Here is a 19,048-nt window from a genome sequence, read left to right on the forward strand (position 1 = left end):
GGATCAACGCGTCGCGTGAAGTCTCTACGCATTTTATGCATCCTGCAACGACGTTAACACTTACCAAGATATAGGTAAAAGTGACCTCAGACCTCTCAATACCCCTTTAAAGCAATAAAGAACAAGCTAAGACCCCTCGCCATGCTTCTGCCCGGAGTTGACGCCTCGTTGGGCGTCCTCACGCAGCGGATCCAAGCGGTGAGGTCGGTAGCCACACGCGTCGAAGACGCGTTGCGCACTTCGCGCCCCGACGCCGAGAACACGGCCGAAACTGAACTTTTCGAATCCTTCTCCGAAGAAGTGATTCGAATCCTGCACTCCAAAGCCATGGAGTACGTCGGGCAAGGCGAAACCGCTCTAGCCCCTACAAGCCAGGAAAGCGCCCCGGAATCCGGTCCCGCAGCCCCCGAGAAAGGACGGCCCGCCAAACCCACCAACGGACCCGCAAAGAAGAAACCGAGTGGCCCGCCTGAGAAATCGGCGCCTCCCGCTCAACCTCAACAGGAAGAAAACAAGAAGCGGTCTCCCGAGGGCGAACACCCCGCCGCTCCAAAACCGAAATCGACACCCTCCTATGCCGCGATCCTGGCGGTCCCCGACGACAACAACAGCAAGTCCCTCGACATCCGGGCCACGAAGACCAAGACTAAAGCCAAGGACAAACAAGCCGCTCCCGACACAAGCAAACACCGAATCTTCCTCCGCCTCCCCGCGGACTCCCCGCAAAGGCACGCCGGCGCCGCGGAAACCAAGAAATTTGTCGTCAGACACCTGGGCGTGAATGCTGAAGACCTGAAAACGGTCAAGCAGGTCAACACCGGCTTTGCTCTGTCCTTCGACTCACAGACAACCATGGCTGCTGCCCTTACTAAAATGGACAAAGCCTCCGCGGTCTTCAGTGGCTGCACAGTCGACACAGCCACCAAGTGGCACACTTACGTGATTAATCGCGTACCCAAGAACACACGCAACCTGGTCGGCCAGGTCAGTCTGGTAACCATCCAGCGCATCGAAGAGGAGATCGAGAGCCAGCTCGGTGTGTGCGCCACGCGCGTGGCCTGGTCAAAGCACAACCAGGACTCCTCCCCCACCTCCTCAATTGTCTTCTCGCTCGAGAAGCCCCTCCGAACCTCCCTGAAGCTCTTTGGCTCCAGCGCCCCGGCCATCAAGGCCAGACAACACGAACGCGTCCAGCAGTGCGACGCGTGCTTCGGCTTCCACCGCACTGACGGATGCCCCCGAAAGGAGCTCTGCCCCAGCTGCGGTCAGCGACAACACGTGGGCCCCTGCCCAAGGCCAGTCACATGCGTGAACTGCCACGGCCCCCATCCCTCCAAGGATTTGGACTGCCCGGTCCGACCGTATGTCAGGAACGGGATTGTGCGCCAGCTCCCCGCGGAAGCGATAAAGAAAATCCGCGCTGGCTTCGCCCAAAAGCCTACCCCGAAAGCCCCGGAGACCGGCACCAACGAGAAAAGCCCCTCTCCAACCGAGGAACCCCTCGCCCCAACGACACAGTCGGACGTCATGGAAGTATCTTCCGACTCCGATTCCGAAACCCACTCCTCCCCCGATTCGTCTACATGTTAGGAAACCCTATCAGGACGATCCGAGGACAGGAGACCACTGACTCCCACCCCCCTCACCTTCGTGTTTTTCAAGCGAACGTGGGCAGGGGCGGCCCGGCACACGACCTTGCTCTCCACTTAGCTGAGAAGAACAAGGCGGATGTCGTACTCCTCCAAGAACCATACACCTTCAAAGACAGGCATGGTGCTGTCCGTACCAAATGCCACCCTAATTGGGACACTTTCCTGCCTGTCGCTGACCCTGAAACCCGACCCAGGGCTATAACCTTCATCCGCAAAGAAAAAGGTCTACACCCGATTCAGCTATGCCCGACACGCACCGGCGACTGTGTATGGCTGCAACTGGAAAGGAGCGGAAGAGAAATCCAAATTGTTAATGTATATCGCCACCAAGAGACCCTGGCCGCTGACTTGATCAGATGGCTGGACCCGATCTTTGGGAAATGCCTGATAGCAGGAGACTTCAATCTCCACCACCCCTACTGGGAACCCGGAGTGCCAATTTCGAACGGAGCGAGCGTCTTTGCCGACTGGATCGACGAGGTGGGTCTCTCTCTAACCAGCCCTCCCGGCGTCCCGACACATGCCAGAGGGCACACCCTAGACCTATGTCTCTCCAACATCCCAGATGTTGAGTCCGAAATAGCTAGCACTCTTGACACTACTTCCGATCACTCCACGATCTGGACAAGGATCCCTTTTGGCAAGCCTATCCCACCCGAACCTCTACCCGGTTATACATTAGCCGCCGAGAAGATACCTGAGCTCAGACGTACATTCAGATCGCTCCCTCTACCCCACCTCCCTCACCCCGACTCCCCTCCCACCACGACGTTACTAGACGAGGCCGTAGAGTGCCTGAACCGGTCCATTGAAGCCGCCTTGGCCGCCACTATGGAGAGACGAAAGAGAGCCTCCCGCAGAGGCACCCCCTGGTGGAACGAAGACTGCAAGGATGCCGAGCGAGCTTACAAGGACGCCATCCAAACAACGACCTTTGACATCGACAATCTGATCAAAGCAAAAAAGAACCTACGCAACGCTGTACGCCGCGCTAAGAGATCGTTGAACAAAGAGAGAATCGCAGACGCCTCTACCCCCGACAGCCTGTGGAAAATAGCTAGATGGCGCAAGCCCAACAACCTCTCTGGAAGTCCCCCTTTGCAGGACGGCGACAGAACCGTGGTGACCCCCTTGGAGAAGATGGATCTGCTGGCGAGTCGACTCCTCGATCGAGGTGACCTGACGAGGGACCTAAACCCAGGAGGCTATCACACGGCCCCTGCCCGCAGGATCGACATGGATACCGAATTCAGTCAAGCAGAAGTCCGCCGAGCAGTGATAGGAGCGAAAAACTCAACTCCCGGCCGTGACGGCATATCAGTGGCCATCCTAAAAGCCCTTTGGGGCGAACTCGAGGCCTTCGTGACATCCTTATTCTCCCTGTGCTTCAGATGGGGGCATCACCCTGCTCACTTCAAACACGCCGAAATTGTGGTCATCCCCAAGCCAGACAAAGACCCTTCTCTCCCTGGCTCATGGCGTCCCATCGCCCTACTACCATGCCTCGGCAAAGGCCTCGAGAGGCTCATCGCCAGGAAGATTACGTTCCTAGCCCTCGAAAACTCAATCCTCCACCCGCAACAATTTGGCGCCTTGCCGAAAAGAAGCGCATCTGACCTGGTGGCCTGCGTCATCCATGACATCGAAAGAAATTGGGCGGAGAGCAAGGTGAGTACCTTATTGACCATGGACGTTAAAGGTGCTTTCGACGCAGTCCTCCCCGGTCGGCTCCAATGTCGGCTCCGCGAACAAGGCTGGCCCTCATACTTGACAAGCTGGGTGGGTTCCTTTATCTCCGACAGAAAATGCCGGCTACGGATGGGCTCGATCCGATCGACAGGGAAAAACATATCGTGCGGTGTTCCACAAGGCTCTCCGGTATCCCCCATTCTGTTCATGCTGTTCCTTCAGCCTCTGATCAGCACCAAACACCGATTCAGCTACGCAGACGACGTGGCTATTCTCGCCAGCGGCCGGTCGCCCCTGGAGTCTGTAGCCTCGGCTCAGTCTGCTGCTGAGAAAATGCGAAAATGGGCTCATGAGAACGGAGTAGAGTTCGCACCAAACAAGACTGAGGTGCTCCACTTCACACGATCCCGCCTCCACCCCCACCCTCCGGTAACTATTGGTGGAACCACAACTGCCCCGAAGAGCTCTATGAGATGGCTCGGCTTCTGGCTCGACTCTAAGCTGTCGTTCAACAAGCACGTAGAGACATGGTCCACCAAGGGGCGCAAAGCAGCCAACTTTCTGAGATCCATCTCGAACACGCAGAGCGGAGTCCCTCCTGCCATGGCCCGACTTGCGGTCATTGCTTGCGTGATCCCTACCGCAATGTATGGCGCAGAAACGTACTGGCCAGGCCTCCACCGGACGAGCTCCAGAGGCAATCAGGTCTCCACTCGGGCTAAACACCTCGCAAACAGAATAGAGGGCACGCTCCGGGTCGCGATGAGAGCGGTGCTGCCAGTATGGAAGACTACGCCCTCCTCAGCCCTTCATCGCGAGGCCGCAATCGCCCCCGCCTTACTCCTCCTGGAGAACAAACGACAAAGGTTAGCCGCTAGGTGGACAAGCCTGGACCCTGCTCACCCGCTGGTATCTCGAGCCAACGCCAGCCCTGAAACTAGACTCGGCCGAACTCTTTCCCTGATCGAGCACAAACCGCCAAGACCCAAACTGATGCCCCCGCCCAAGACGGCACAACCGACCAAAAAGACCAAGGAAGGCTACGACTTCTCCCCGCTCCGGAAAGCCGCCGACACCCGTGACATCTTGGTGTACTCAGATGGCTCCAAGCTTGAGGATGGCCGCACTGGCTGGGGATTTGTCATCTTCCAAGGTGGCCATCTGCTCGGAAGCGGTCGCGGCTCCCTTGGGACGAACCACGAGGTCTATGACGCTGAGATAGCCGGTGCACTGTTCGGCTTGAGGATGGCCCTCCAGACCCCATGCACCTACTTAGCCGACAACATCCTAGTAGTCCTAGACAACCAGGCCGCTCATGACTGCCTCCTCCCCGGGGCCACACCGACAGACACCAGCCAAGACCGCATCCTTGAGTTCCACTCACTTGCTGGCACTTGGCCCAACCGACACCGCTACCCTCGAGTGCAAGTGGGGCAAGTCCTCCCGTTCTGGGTCCCTGGACACAAGGGCATTCCCGGCAACGAAATGGCTGACACTCTGGCAAAGGAAGGCGCGTCTCTGACTCCACCACCCAACCTCACCCCCTCTATCGCCCACGTTCACCGTGTGGCACGCGAAAGGCTACGCGTTGCGTATGCAGAATGGTGGGCTACCTCAGCCCCCACGTCATACAAGGACCTCGGGCTCACGGCGACACTGAAGGCCCCCTTCGAGCTGACAATCCCTAGAAAGACTCTTGGTTGGCTACTCGCTGCTCGTTCCCACCACGGGGACTTCGAAGAATACCACGAGCGCATGAACCACGCCAACTTTAAAGCCACATGCTCATGCGGGAAACGAAAAGATCCCCTCCACCTCTTCTTCTGTTGGAAAGGCAAACGTCTGTCGAAGGTCTTCACCAGGAGGCCCATACACATGACAATCGACGACACCCTGACCACGAAACAAGGTGCACGCGACTTCCGCAGGTTTGTTGAAGAAACAAAATTCTTCGTAGATATATGCCCGTAGCCTGTAGCTTGTAGCCATGTTTTGGTGGACGGTAGGAGAGAAAGCTCAGCCAGGATAGCGCTGCTTGAGTCCCCTCCCGCTCCCCAGTTCCGACCGGTTTTTCCCCTTCTTCCGGGGTTCTTGTACCACATAACTTTTCCTTTGTTTTCCGGACCTTCACCTTGGAGGGATTTTCGAGGACCCTAGGGTGCCTCGACGTCTAACGATCCAATAGGGTCGGGTCCACGTGACCCACAGACAGACGTAAAACGCAATAATAATAATAATTTATGCATCCTGCCCACAGTATTTGCACAACTATACATCCACATGCTGAATAGTTGACGAGAAACGACATGTCCAGCTTCCGATGTCTGTTTGATAGTTACAGTCGCGATACCATTCCTTCATTTTTGAGTCAGCGATTATTGCCGTTTTAGAGTGTCCAGGCTGTTATTTCGAACCCCCTGACTTCTTGGCTCCCACTCCCTCTTGTTTCTATTTGTCGTCTTTTCTTTGTTCTTTACAAGTCTACTTTTCTAGCAATAGAGGTCATCATATCACATCGCGTTTTATGAATACACGACGCTCGTTTGATGACAAAATATCCGATCCCACACATCTACCCAATTACAACTACCAACTGGCCATGTCTGACATTTCGGAACCGCCTCTGAAACGGGCGCGCATAAAGGCCGAAGACAACGATGTCTCGACGCCGACACCCCCCGCTGCCGATATCACAGAATCATATCTCGTGCCCATTGGAACCCAACGAAAGCCTCCTGTGCCTGTAAGCCCTGAGCGAAAGCCAATGCGCTTTTTTGTGAAGCAACCTACTTCGACACAAGCCCTGCCGGCTCAAACAGTTCCGGCTATTAAGCCTGGCCCAATTTCTCAACCTACCCTCGTCGTAGAGCGCAAGCCAAAACGATTCTTCACTACGTCTCCCTCTACTCAGCATGTGTCTTCACCAGCAATAACGCAAGATGCCAATCCAGACATTGCGTCTATTGTTAAACATGTACCCGTGCGACCAGTCCAATCAGTATCCGTACCAGCCAATGACGATGATTCCCTATTTGTACAACAGCGAGATACCAGTCCCCAACCAAAGTCCCCCGATGCGACCGTCGCCTTTGATGAAGCAACATTTGAAGCCTTTGTCGGCCAAAAGGTCAAACGCACTACACTAAACCTTCTGCGCGATCATTGTGGCAACAACCTTGAGCTGGCAGTCAACATGTTCTTCGATGGCACATGGCGAAGTCTCGAGGCAACACATAAGCGATCTGTGCAGGATGCCAAAGTTAACTCGGTGGCAGCTACATTGTGGCGTGACCTGCCAGCTTGTGAGGCAAAGCCAACAGCGCGGTATATCGGCTCTTTTGGTGTCGAGGGCTGGGCTACACGGAGCGGCACGAATCTAGTCAAGTATGGTGACGTGGTGAACATTGAGAGGCACAAAATTACCCACCCAAAGCTAAAAGGCGCTGCGCTGAGAGGGGCAAAGCAAAAGGTTGACGTTGTGGTACGGTTCACAAACAAGGCTGGCCAGGAAGTCGGACGGCTTGCCAAGGAAGCGGCTATTTGGATTTCGACTCTGCAGGACCAAAAGGTAGCTCGATTTGAGGGCACAGTGGTCTATACACCGGATCGGCTGCGCACTAATGACACTGTATTCATCCAAATGCGTGCGGAGCTCTTGAGCTCGGCGTTTGATCATTCCAAGTTTCAGGGGCCAGACACATCAGCACGTGGCGTGTTTGAACATGAAGAGACAACCGAAGAACGGGGACTGAGGCTGCGGCAGGTGGCATTGGTGAAACTTTTCACCGAGATAAACCTATCGCCCGTGTCAACCGGAGCAGCAGGCAAAGAAAAACCAAACACCAAGGATCTACGAGAGGGTTTAATCAAGGCTGTCGAATTAGACGAACAGAGCGTCAAGGCCAAGGAAGCGCCTTCCAGCACTCAGAACCCTATATCTCTCTCACAGGCGACTGAGCCCGAGGAGGGGCAAGTTCTAGAGCAGGACCAACTTGACGCTTTATATCGCAAGGCACAGTCCTTTGATTTCAACACACCAAAAGCAACACCAGCAGATACATTTGCCATGGACTTGAGGCCATATCAGCGCCAATCGCTGCACTGGATGATGAGCAAAGAAAAGGACGAAAAGACACATCGTGAGCTTTCACTGCATCCTCTCTGGGAGCAATACGAGTGGCCAACAAAGGACAGTGACGGCAAAGATATCCCATGTATCGACGGTATCGACAAGTTCTACGTTAATCCTTACAGTGGCGAGATGTCGTTGAAGTTCCAGGCTCAAGAACAAAACTGTCGTGGTGGCATCTTGGCTGACGAGATGGGTCTAGGCAAGACCATTCAGATGCTCAGTCTTGTGCACTCGCATCGCCCCGGATGGCGCGAACAACAGACTAGATCGGAGAGCAGCCCTGATGTTGGAGACAAAGAGAGTTCCCCCGCGTCCGGCGCCCAAACCACGTCTGTATTTGATATCCTCACAGCTCCACAAGCGACCACTCAGCCTGCGCCATTAACAACACTTGTGATTGCGCCCATGTCACTGCTTGCACAGTGGCAAAGTGAGGCTGAAAAGGCCAGTAAGCCTGGCACCATCCGGACGTATGTATACTACGGCGCCGAAAAGAACGTCAATCTTCAGGCCATGTGCACGTCACTTTCCTCGGCACCCGATGTGGTCATCACGTCATATGGCGTGGTACTGTCTGAGTTCTCACAACTGGCAGCCCGGAACGGCGACAAGACGTTCCACAATGGTCTATTTTCAATAAAATTCTTCCGCATCATTATTGATGAAGCGCACACCATCAAGAATCGCATCAGCAAGACAGCTAAAGCATGCTATGGGTTAGCTGCTAATCACCGCTGGGTTTTGACGGGTACTCCCGTGGTCAATAGACTCGAGGATTTGTTTAGCCTGGTCCGTTTCCTTGGGGTTGAGCCATGGAACAATTTTTCATATTGGCGGACCTTTATCACGCTTCCGTTCGAGGCGCGTAATTTTGTGCGGGCATTGGACGTTGTCCAGACTGTGCTGGAGCCACTGGTTATGCGCCGGACGAAGGACATGAAGACGCCCTCTGGTGAGCCGTTGGTACCACTGCCTCCAAAGATTGTCGAGATTGTCGAGGTTGAGTTATCCCAGACAGAGCGTGACATTTATAATCACGTGCTGGCCATGGCGCAAAATAGCTTATCAGAGAACATGGCCAACGGCACGGTACTCAAAGCCTATACCAGTATTTTTGCGCAAATTTTGCGTCTGCGTCAGGTGTGTTGCCATCCTGTGCTAGTGCGAAACCAAGCCCTCCTTGCCGAAGAGGCCGATCAAGCGGCACGAGCTGATGCTTCAGATGGCCTGGCTGATGATATGGACCTCGACCATTTACTACAAAAGTTCGTGGCTGATGTCGACCAAGACGCTGCCAGTGAGAGCTCCAAGGCTAATAGCTTTGGTGCTCATGCGCTCGAGCAAATCCGGAAAGAAGCCGAGGCTGAATGTCCCATCTGCACTGACGAGCCCATGGAGGAACAGACGGTGACTGGCTGCTGGCACTCGGCATGCAAAAAGTGTTTACTTGAGTATATGCGGCATGAAACTGACAAGGGGCGACAACCGCGTTGTGTCACCTGCCGCCAGGTCATCAATACTCGGGAACTCTATGAAGTTGTGCGGTACGACGACGACGACGATTTTGAAGAGGATGAAGCTGCAGATGGAACTGTGCAAAATACTAAGCCCAACACGCGCATCAGTCTGCAGCGATTGGGCTCACACGACTCGTCGTCAAAGGTCATGGCACTGGTCGCAAATCTACGAGCCCTGCGCAAAGAGGACCCTAAATCTAAATCGGTCGTCTTCTCGCAGTTTACCAGCTTCCTTGATATCATTGAGCCGGCCTTGAAGCGCGCGCGCATGCACTTTCTGCGTCTGGACGGCAGCATGGCGCAAAAGGCACGTGCGGCCGTCCTTGGCGAATTTGCTGCATCCAAACGATTTACTGTACTGTTGCTGAGTCTCAAGGCTGGCGGTGTCGGTCTCAATTTGACGCAGGCCAAGACTGTGTATATGATGGATCCATGGTGGAGCTTTGCTGCGGAAGCACAGGCTATTGACCGTGTACATCGGATGGGTCAGACCGCCGAGGTCAAGGTCTACAGATTCATTGTTAAGCGAAGCGTCGAGGGCCGCATGTTGAAGATCCAGGACAGAAAGAAGTTTATAGCGTCAAGTCTGGGAATGATGGGCGAGGAAGAAAAGAAGATGGCACGTATTGAAGATATCAAAGAGCTATTGGGGAGTGGGTAGAATTAAACGGCAGAAAGACTCGGTAGATGCAATAGTAGACAAGAATTTCTGATTATACAGATGACCTCGTTATATACATCAAATTTATTGGATGTACAGGCGCGATAGACGCCATCGCGACCCATTAATAAGCGCCGAGTCCCCACTTCTTCTGCCGACCTCTTGTTTTGATGCCTCTCATTTCCTTGCTCTTTTTCTTTTTTCAGGACTCTTTTACCTTTTTCTGTTATTGACTTTTAATGAATTAGCTAAGTAGCTCTATTAGCTCTACTATTCTTATTGTCTTTTGTATTCTCGCACCCTGCCTCCAGCCTGTCTGTTGTATCTACAATCCCGCGGCCTTTTCCGCTTCACCGCCTTTTCCTTTGGCCTTTGATACCAGCATCATAGCGCAGCCTGTATTCCAGAACCTCAGCCCATCATCTTTTAATATAAACAGCCCACACCTATTCTACTCCTAACATGTCGAACTATGGCATCTACCGGATTCCCGGCCGGCCTGATGTGGCCCTCTTCCAGTTTGGCGATATGGATGTCTTTTGTGTTGGCGACCACCCCACCCATGCCGCTCTTCCACACTCCCGTCGCTTGCTTGTTATCGAGGCCATTATTCAGCAAATGATTATCGGTAGCGCTACATCGTCTAATCTTTCTCTCTGTCCTCGCATGCTAAACATGCCTTTGAAATCCGGCACTGGCGTGATATATGCCTATGGTGTCAACAGGGCTTCTCTACCACCTGCAGACAAAGAAATATCCACAGAAACCTCTCTGCGTCCCCAAAATGCGACTTCCTTCCGCTTTAGACCACTCCTAATCTCAGTACGTTTCGATAGCGGCTCTTGTGCTTTCGCCAAGCAAGCGGAACTACCACCTGGCCGCTTCCGCCAACTCTATGACGGCATCATGGCCATATATCGCCGCGCTGCCCCGCGTTGCAGTTGCAAGTGTCCGTTCTGCTGTAGAACATGTGGACGTCTTGCTGACAAGCGCGCGTCGAAAGGCAGTGGCAAAAATGCCCGTGTTCGGACGCCGCGAATGAATAGCCTTATGCGGGCCTTCTTATCTCCAATTGCGATTGACATGACAAGCTCTGCACTGGGTAGAAATGAGGCTATGAATTTGTCGACCCTTATGTCCATGTCGCCGCCTCTATTGCGCGGACCCAATCTCCAGACGGCAGGTCTGCTCAGCACCGGTACAGAAGAAGCCACGAACCAAGGTAGGGATGAGTCGGTGTCTACGTCGGCCTGGACCTTTAATCTTCCCTTGAGAACAGTCTCACACTCTACAACTACAACCCAGGCAGTGGGCCAATGAAGAGACAGTGAGGAAGCCTGTTGTGATATCTTAATTATTTCAAGGGAAAACAGTACCATAGGGATGAAACTTGCAGCAACACTCAACATGATATACAGCGTTGTTTATTACACATGGTTATGGAGGCCACGAAAATGAAATTCCGTCTTGGAGTTGGAAATGTAAACCTGTCTTGGGGTCTTGAATGAAACTGCATCATTATAATATTCAAGTGTGCTCCACGAGATCCTTATTCAAGGATTAATTCATGCCAGAATAATTAAATTCTCTTAACATTCGTATCAGTTCCGACTTTGTCCTTCGTCCATGTTTAGTTGCCATGTAATGACGACATAAACTCGAATGAAATAGTTTCACAGTTTCCCCAATGGAATGAAATACATAAATGACGGGGATACGCATCCTCGCCTAGCTGCCTTCTGTCTTCTCGCTGATACGTCCCGTTGTTCAGAATATGCGAGCTTGTTCAGACCCTCTCTGATTTCCATCCTATAATCAACCTTGACCAGCTTCAGAGACTCCCAAAATCAGCCAGCTTGGACCGTCCACTACAAAGACCTCTCAACGTCGCCTGTTACCACAGTTACTTGGATAATATAAAAGGCATATCGTGGGCCATCCCCATGTCCCGCCACCAAGAGTTGTTTTGTCGGAAACAACAATATAGTTGGTGAAAGTATTTTGGCATTTATGACTATGGCAGTTGGGCATGGTTAGTTGGTACTGTACATACATAGCGAACAAGTCTACAATATTGTGGCCTAACTGAGAGATGTCGGCTAGGTCTGAAGTACTGTACGTGAAGAGTTCTACTATATAGTTCTAGGTTGATATTGCCGCAGAAACCACAACCTGAGATTACTTTGGGCTGTGTCTCTTAGGCTACATGTCAGAGGACACGTGGTAGATACAGTCATTCCGGGAAGGAATAAGTAGGGCTACACAAAAGTTGACGACGGTGTAACCCCAAGTCACTTTTGGTGTAGTTAAGGTCTAGCCCTATAGTCAGTTACATGAATAGTTGGCCTCCTACTTTCTCATCAACCTTCAGATTGTTTTATCGGACTTTTGTTCCATTATTTTCTTAGTAATGTGTTCTACACAGGTCCTGTGTGATTCTGCGCATCGAACTTTTCAGCACAAAAGTGATATTTCATCTTCGTGTCTCAGTAACCAACTATTCAACCATTGGAAATACCCTCGTGGACATGAAAGACCAATCTTGTCAAGTCGTGCCACTTTTTCCCTCCCAAAACAATGTTTCAATGATGGCGACAGACGGCAACCAGGGCACAAAAGACGTTCTTTTATCTAGCCTGCAAACGGTTCAAACGGGTGCCAACCAAATTTCTTTGTCCAAACAGTGATACCACCCCCTCCAACTTTTCCTTCCATCCTTTCTTTTTTCCCTTTCATCCAACCAACTCTCCAACTGTGAGACATCCATCAAACAACCACTGTCACTTCCATTACTTGCATCATTGCCTTCAATTTTCTTTCGCCTCCATTCTTCGAAAAGGTTTATCAGCACACACAAATTTTATGAGCCATTTCACAGGCCGCGGGAGACGAGGCGCTGTGTCCGGTAAGATATTCTCCTCCAAGTTCTATCCTCCGATTGAGTCATACACGCACTCTTTCGACGACGCGGCATCATTCTAACTCTCTTAACTCCTACTAGTAACGAAATCCTTTGCGACGCTATCAGCAAGCGGACTGAGCCCTGTCCGCGAAACAAATCGCCTGAGAACAGGGACTCTCCGCGCCTCTCCTGCCAGCCCAAGGCTCGGGCAGGGAGCCATGTCAACTCCTACCAGCGAGGTGGGGAGTGATGATATCCTGGCTGGCTCAGAGTCAGGAACCATTGTCGCGCAGGCTGAAGGCCTGCCAAGTGGAGTATCCGTTTCTGGACGCTCATCGTCCGTGGGAGTAGCTAGAGGTGCACCCACACTATCGCGGGATGGGGCTCTGGATTTTGAACGGAGAATCCAGCCTCCAGCAAATCCCCTCACTCAACGGGGGCGAGTAGAGCGCTGGGCCAGGGATCTCCCACAGGCCCGTTCTGAGGATGGAGAAGATTGGGCTCCGAATAGCTCTGTATTGTCCGAGTTTGGCCATGCTGCCGAAAGAGGGAGACAGGCTAGGGAGAACGTGGCTGAACCACGGGGCTATGGCCATGGCCTGGCCAACCTGATGGTTGGCCACAGGGTTGAAGGAAACCGGTTTCCCAACCACCCCCGGCACGGTGGTGCCGCTTTTGCTCAGCATGTCCACGGTCAGGAGCAAACCGTCGAGGCGGCGCGCAGACGGCATGCCGCTGCTGATCTTCAGCCCGCCGCTCCACCTGCAGTGCTTCTCTGGGGTCAACCCACAGACATCTTTGGCAGACCCTATGGGTTTGCCATTGCCTATGGCCACCCAGCAGGACATGCTCACCACGGCATGCATGGGTTGCCCATGAATCCCCACCAGGGCGAGCATGTGGTTTGGCTCAATCGTTGCCAATGGTGTCGCATTTGCGCCGGTCCTATCTGCTGCCGTGGTATGGTCTGCAACCACTAACGTCCATTCAACCAATAGACGAATGAAGCTCAAGGGTTGGTGTGTCACGTGAAATACATAGGGATATACAAAATAAAATCTTGGATGCGTGGGTCTTCGGGTTGAGTGGCCCGAGAAAGCTAAATGATCCTTTTCGCATGTGAGGCCCAATGAGTTTTTTGATCCTTACATGCGACCCTCACACAGGCTTGACTCAACATGTAGTGTGACGATAATGAAGTTTGACCAGTTGTGTCAATAAAAACTATTTGTTTCTTTGTTTTTGCCTGGTCTGTTAGAAGGATAAACAATGGATCTGACCAGACATGGGAAACATTCTTCGTTGCATATTAGCTGCATTCCAGACCGTGCTGGTCACTGGCCAACAAACATGATAGCCAAATGTAGGGACAAAACAAAGGAATCATTTGGAATCGCGGGTATAAATCTCGTCTTCTGGCTCTTTGCCAGTCTCTCCAATCAACTCACCAAAGCCATCTCATCTCTTCTTTATCTAGCCCCCTGTTTGCTCGATGAAACAATGACCTCAAAAGCAACACAATCAGCATCGCCGTTTATCGCCTACTCCGAATCCCAAACAGACACGATGAATAAAAACTCCAACACAAGCATGGGACAAGCCCAGCGGCCTCTCTACATCCACCGCCAGTTGATGTCTCCTGGTCCGGCCTCAACACCAACAAACTACTCGTACCCTTTTACAAACATTGGACGAAAGCCTCATCCAAGAAACGGTCACGGCAGAGTCCCCGCCCAGCCAGAACAATCCTGGTCGCAGGCGTCGACCGCTCCGTACGCAGAAGGCAATGTGGCTTCGACTGTCACTATTGTTCCAGCCCCACGTGTCATTGTCAGGGAACAAGGGCCAGCATCAACAGCATCTCTCCGGGGAGGTCCGCTTGTCGGGCCAAGAGAGACAGACACTAGCATGTTGATGAGCGCAGACGCACTTTTAGGATCTAGATCTGCCTCCTCTCAATCACGCCGCAGCTCGTCAGGGGTATCAAGCCAGGGTGAGACCGGAAGTAGCCAGGGGCAATACACACCAGCAACATCGCCATCTAGCACATCTTCGTTTCAATTCATGACACAGCAAGCTGACGTGACAATGATACATGTTGGAGAATGACAAGGGCTCTACGCAAAACATTTGGTGATGATGTGTGCTTGATTTTGAGATGAACTTTTGCAGAGGCAAACTAGAGCATCTTCTGGCAAGCGCTGGTGATTCTGTTTGGGGGTTTTATTTGCCTGAAAAGCCTCTTGCGTGATTGTCTCTGATTCTGTTGATAGGGCATCTTGGACATCTGCAGCATAACCCGGCTTCTTTCTTTGTAGCACTTTTAGTGAGGGTTGATGAACAATAATATAATTCTTCTATAACTACCTTTTAGCTGTGTTTCATAGACACGTTTTTTTCAATCTAGTCATTTATCTTGATGGTTTCGGTGTAGCCATTCCGAAAAAGATTTCATGGTCAGAATGCCCTCTCTAGCTTTTGGTTATATATCGACACTTCGCCTTTCCAGTGCTTCAAACTTTCGCTCATGGAAAGTCAACACACCCAACCATAACTCTCACTCTGTCAATACTCCACACAATATTTTAGTCTCCTCTAGGTCTGAATTTTCTCAAGTCTCTCTTCATACCCGCTCCCCTTCAGAACGCCGGGCTACAACAATTGCTGCTGTTCTTGGATGTCTTGCTGTCCTCATAGCCGCCTCTATCATAGTTCTCGTCATCTTCAGTAACAATAAGACAGTATCAAGTAAATCTAGTTCTAGAGCTAAGGCTTCTAAACAGATCAAGTCTCGTGCCTCTCACCGGCGACGCAACGACAGCCGTCGCCTACGTGAAATTCATCGCGCCGTGCGCCAGACCGAGCCTGGAATCTACCACGGGCCTACGTGTTTCCCAGAACTCCCTCACTCGGTTATCTTGGCGTCGCCGGGAGACTGGACCATGAACCAAGCTTACATGGGCAACTACGCCTTTCAAGAAATATATCCTCAACAGAGGTCACATCTGGAACCTGTACAACTGGTTTTCATTCCGGAGCCTCCCGAGTGTGCGTTTCCCCAGGAGCTTTTCCAGCTCACAGAGCCAGTCGTGATTTCAGTAGGAAAGGTTAACAGAAAATATCCCTTTCAGAAGACAACCAAGTACACTACCCATCAGGACACCAATGAATATATCCGCCAATACCAGTGGTATAATTTCAATGCCAATCATCCTAGATACAGCTTCGAAAGTGATCAAGGTTACAGAAACCAGCAACGCAATCATGACAGAGCATTCTTTGCCTCTCCGTACATGGAAAACGATGTTGAGACAATTCGGATCGTAGAGCCACCCGATGAAGAAGCCGACCTTTCAACAGAACGCCAAAAACCCGGCCAAAATGGAGCCTCGACTACCCCTTTAAAAACTAAGGAGAGTACCCAGCCCAAGCTGCTTGAAATAGTGGACGACGAAGACCTATATCCTCACGTGTTCCATGAGATAACTTGGAAGCCCACCGACAAAACCAACAAAAAAACAAAGAAGAATAAAGGGGACACCCCATCTCAAACATCATCACGCTCTTCAAAGAAAATCTCCTCGTCATCGAGATCACATTCGAAACCTCGAAAGACTACTGACATGTCTTTGTTCTGCTTGCGGTTATGGTTTGGGCCACTGAAGTCCAAGGGAAATAAAGGCGGTTGGTAGCATCTGAGAGGCTGCAAATACAGGATATTATTTATGGTGCAAATGTATTGTCACTGAAGACTTTGCCTGGTTATCTTGACTACTTATTCGGAAAAAGCAAAACAAAAAATTTTTGATTGCAAGACTATTGGCAAGTGTTACTTCCAGTGAGATAATTCGAGATCATTGCATGTTCTACATTACGTTAGACCCTTTTCCTGTGTGTAACCATGTAGGTGATGCTTCGCCGTAGGGTTTGTGACCGTAGGGTTCCTGCTGGCTTCCTCGAAGTTGAGCCGCCTAGTATTGGTATTTGGCCTAACAACATGCCACCAATACTAGTGTGCAAATGCAAGTGTAAATCTAAACTCGGGGCCGAGCTTTTGGCCGAGCTCTAGGCCAGGAACTCGTACGTTCGTCAGAACTAAAACGTTCTTTTCGACACGGTAAGCTGACATGGTGTGGTGTACCTTGACCATGGCCTGGCCTGGCAAGTAAGTGTCTGTTGTGTGGTGCTTTCGACGGGGCAATTTCATTATTGCTTCAAGTTAAACTGGAGGTTGTCGTTGAGTCTGGGCTAGCTTAGCGAGCTGTTGTGCACCCTGTTCTAGTTGTACGGGCTCGCTGAGCCTCAAAGTTTAGTAGAAACGTCAGTGAAACGGGAGACTCGCAGAGCCTCAATTTCTTTTGGTAACTCATTTATATCGAATTTTTCCCAACAGAGAAACCGGATACGTAAACATGGAATCCTACCATTTTAAACAGCTGCCTGTACAAGTTCTAGCAGGGAACAAAAAGGAAGCCAGCCTAGAGTCAGGACCCTCAAGTAATCTTGCTGGGACAAGCAGATGAGCTGACGTTCTCATCTGGTAATGTGCCCAGTTCTCCGTTTTATCCCCCCCGCCTTTGAAGTTTCTGAAGGGTCAGGTGAGCATTTTCACCCCAGAACTAACGCGGTCGCGATTACGAGGGAATGGAGAATGGGAAATGGGCTCAAAAGATCCTAGCTCTCCTTCAGCCGGATCGTAGAGGAAGCTTTTGTCGGAGGAGCAGAGCCTCTTGTCGCTGTTTCCCCTGGCATTGTCTTTTTGTGGCGCGTGTGCGCATGTTTGCTATGACAACGCGTGGAGGAGAATATAAAACTAATATGGAGCGAGAGTTGGGAGCAGTATTGAGTCCAAGTCTTGGTTTATGCTATGCTGTGCTGTGTTGTGCACGGGGAGAGAGGGCAGACATTGTTTAACAAAGGAAGACGTAAAGAAATCAATGGAAGGGGACGAGAATATGGGCAGGATGCAAGGATAAAAGGAAGTTTGGATCAAGCATAGCCTCTGCTTCTACGCTTTTTTCTATTTTGTAGCACAAGATGGGCATAAACGCACAAACTTATGTGGTGATGTATTAAGTATCCAGAGTCTTCTGAGGTTTGTTATTTCTAGGGTTAGTTGTGTGTAGCTAACCCAGCCGATGTGCAAGGACATAGCGTGTCATTCATTTCATTGCTAGTCCCGGGATGGCAGATCAGATTGAATTTAATGGGGCTGATCCTCTCGGGCCGAATGCATAGAAGACAAGGGTGATTTAAGAGCCTCCGTTTTCTCGTTTCCATGTCAAACAGCGTGTTGCTTGTCCTTGTAGACAGATATTGGTGGGTAGAGCTGCATTATTACTGTGGGCGAGGGAGAGATGAAGACATGGAAAATGGCACCGGCAACTAGGGAGGGGAGGGGGATACAGAAGAGGAAAATGGAGGCGACACTGAGATTCAACTACTCGGTTAAGCTTGACTGACAAGCGAAGAAGGGGGCTTCTTTTGTTTTGGGGGAAACTTGCGTATAGAAGAAGTTTTATGGGAAGGGTTCTTACAGTGCAGTAGTTGTAGCAAAAGGTGGTGTGGTATTGGCACTGACGTCAACGTCGGACCAACCCTTGTCTTTTTTGTTTTCTTTCGGGGTTCTTTTTGGCAAATGGTGGTTGGCTGAGTGTCACAATCACACGTTGAGTTTCTTTTGTCTCCTCATGATGTTGTCATGACTTGCCACAACCCCGGACAAGGCAAAAATAAAGATAAACAAGGCATTGAAGACAAATACTCCACGGGGTCGGAAGCCACCACGCAATAAGGCTGCTAGTAGGCATCTCCGGATTTCAACAGCTTGGATCTTTTCCTGTTTTTCAAAACTGGAGAAATCCGGGCTATGCCCTACGCGTCGGGCAAGCAAGGACGAATCCGCAGAAGCAAAAAAAGAAACTCAGACCAAATTACCCCATGGGCCGACTCGGGCCTGCTGGTCTGATCGTGACTTTATTCTCTGGGTTTCTGGAGATAGACAGAGGAGATGGGGGCAGGCAAAGAAAAGGACGGGGAGGGGGGGTTTGAATGATTTGGGGCAAGCGTAGTAGGAGAGCGAGATGGAGAAAAAAAAAGGAAAAGAAAAAAAAGAAACACCGCGTATAAGCCGAGTCCACCGAAAAGTGGCACAGGGAAAAGCAGGGAAGAAGGAAGGACAATCAACCGGAATAAAGAAGAAAGATGTCCTTTTTCTTTTCTTTTCTGCGCCTGACATGTGTGGTTTGTGGAGGTTTTCCGGGGGTGGCGGGGAGGAGATCAATAGTCTGGAGTAGGCCCGGATGTCAAGTACAAAAGAAAAGCACGGGGGGAGGAGGACCAACCGATAAAACTGATGGATAGACATGAGAGGCGGGGAAATGGGGATGATCAGGGAATCATTCATGCGCCATGTGGGAGAGTATTGCAGGATAGGATGATATGCACACAGAGAACGGCCGAGAGCAGAAGGGGGCGCCAGCCAGTGTCAAAGTC

The 19,048-nt window shown here is 51.3% G+C and overlaps 4 protein-coding genes across 4 annotated transcripts; all 4 read left to right on the forward strand.

The window, feature by feature from the left end:
* Positions 1-141: 141 nt before the first annotated feature.
* Positions 142-5,312, forward strand: BROUX77_006552 (uncharacterized protein; the record flags this gene model as incomplete). The annotated part of the gene is made up of 3 exons (XM_073751549.1): positions 142-1,585; positions 1,663-3,320; positions 3,564-5,312. The coding sequence occupies 3 exons, from the start codon at positions 142-144 to the stop codon at positions 5,310-5,312; spliced, it is 4,851 nt and encodes a 1,616-aa protein (XP_073603621.1).
* Positions 5,313-5,940: 628 nt separating this feature from the next.
* BROUX77_006553 (uncharacterized protein) lies at positions 5,941-9,651 on the forward strand (the record flags this gene model as incomplete). The annotated part of the gene is made up of 1 exon (XM_073751550.1): positions 5,941-9,651. One exon carries the CDS (start codon positions 5,941-5,943, stop codon positions 9,649-9,651), a length of 3,711 nt encoding a protein of 1,236 aa, XP_073603622.1.
* A 528-nt stretch (positions 9,652-10,179) lies between these two features.
* On the forward strand, positions 10,180-10,971 carry BROUX77_006554 (uncharacterized protein; the record flags this gene model as incomplete). The annotated part of the gene is made up of 1 exon (XM_073751551.1): positions 10,180-10,971. The coding sequence occupies one exon, from the start codon at positions 10,180-10,182 to the stop codon at positions 10,969-10,971; it is 792 nt and encodes a 263-aa protein (XP_073603623.1).
* Positions 10,972-12,513: 1,542 nt separating this feature from the next.
* BROUX77_006555 (uncharacterized protein) lies at positions 12,514-13,533 on the forward strand (the record flags this gene model as incomplete). Its single annotated transcript, XM_073751552.1, has 2 exons — positions 12,514-12,556; positions 12,653-13,533. The coding sequence occupies 2 exons, from the start codon at positions 12,514-12,516 to the stop codon at positions 13,531-13,533; spliced, it is 924 nt and encodes a 307-aa protein (XP_073603624.1).
* Positions 13,534-19,048: the final 5,515 nt, after the last annotated feature.

This window comes from Berkeleyomyces rouxiae (assembly GCF_048999995.1).
Source record: "Berkeleyomyces rouxiae strain 22BRR77 chromosome Unknown BrBRR77_ptg000008l, whole genome shotgun sequence".
Lineage (NCBI taxonomy): Eukaryota > Fungi > Ascomycota > Sordariomycetes > Microascales > Ceratocystidaceae > Berkeleyomyces > Berkeleyomyces rouxiae.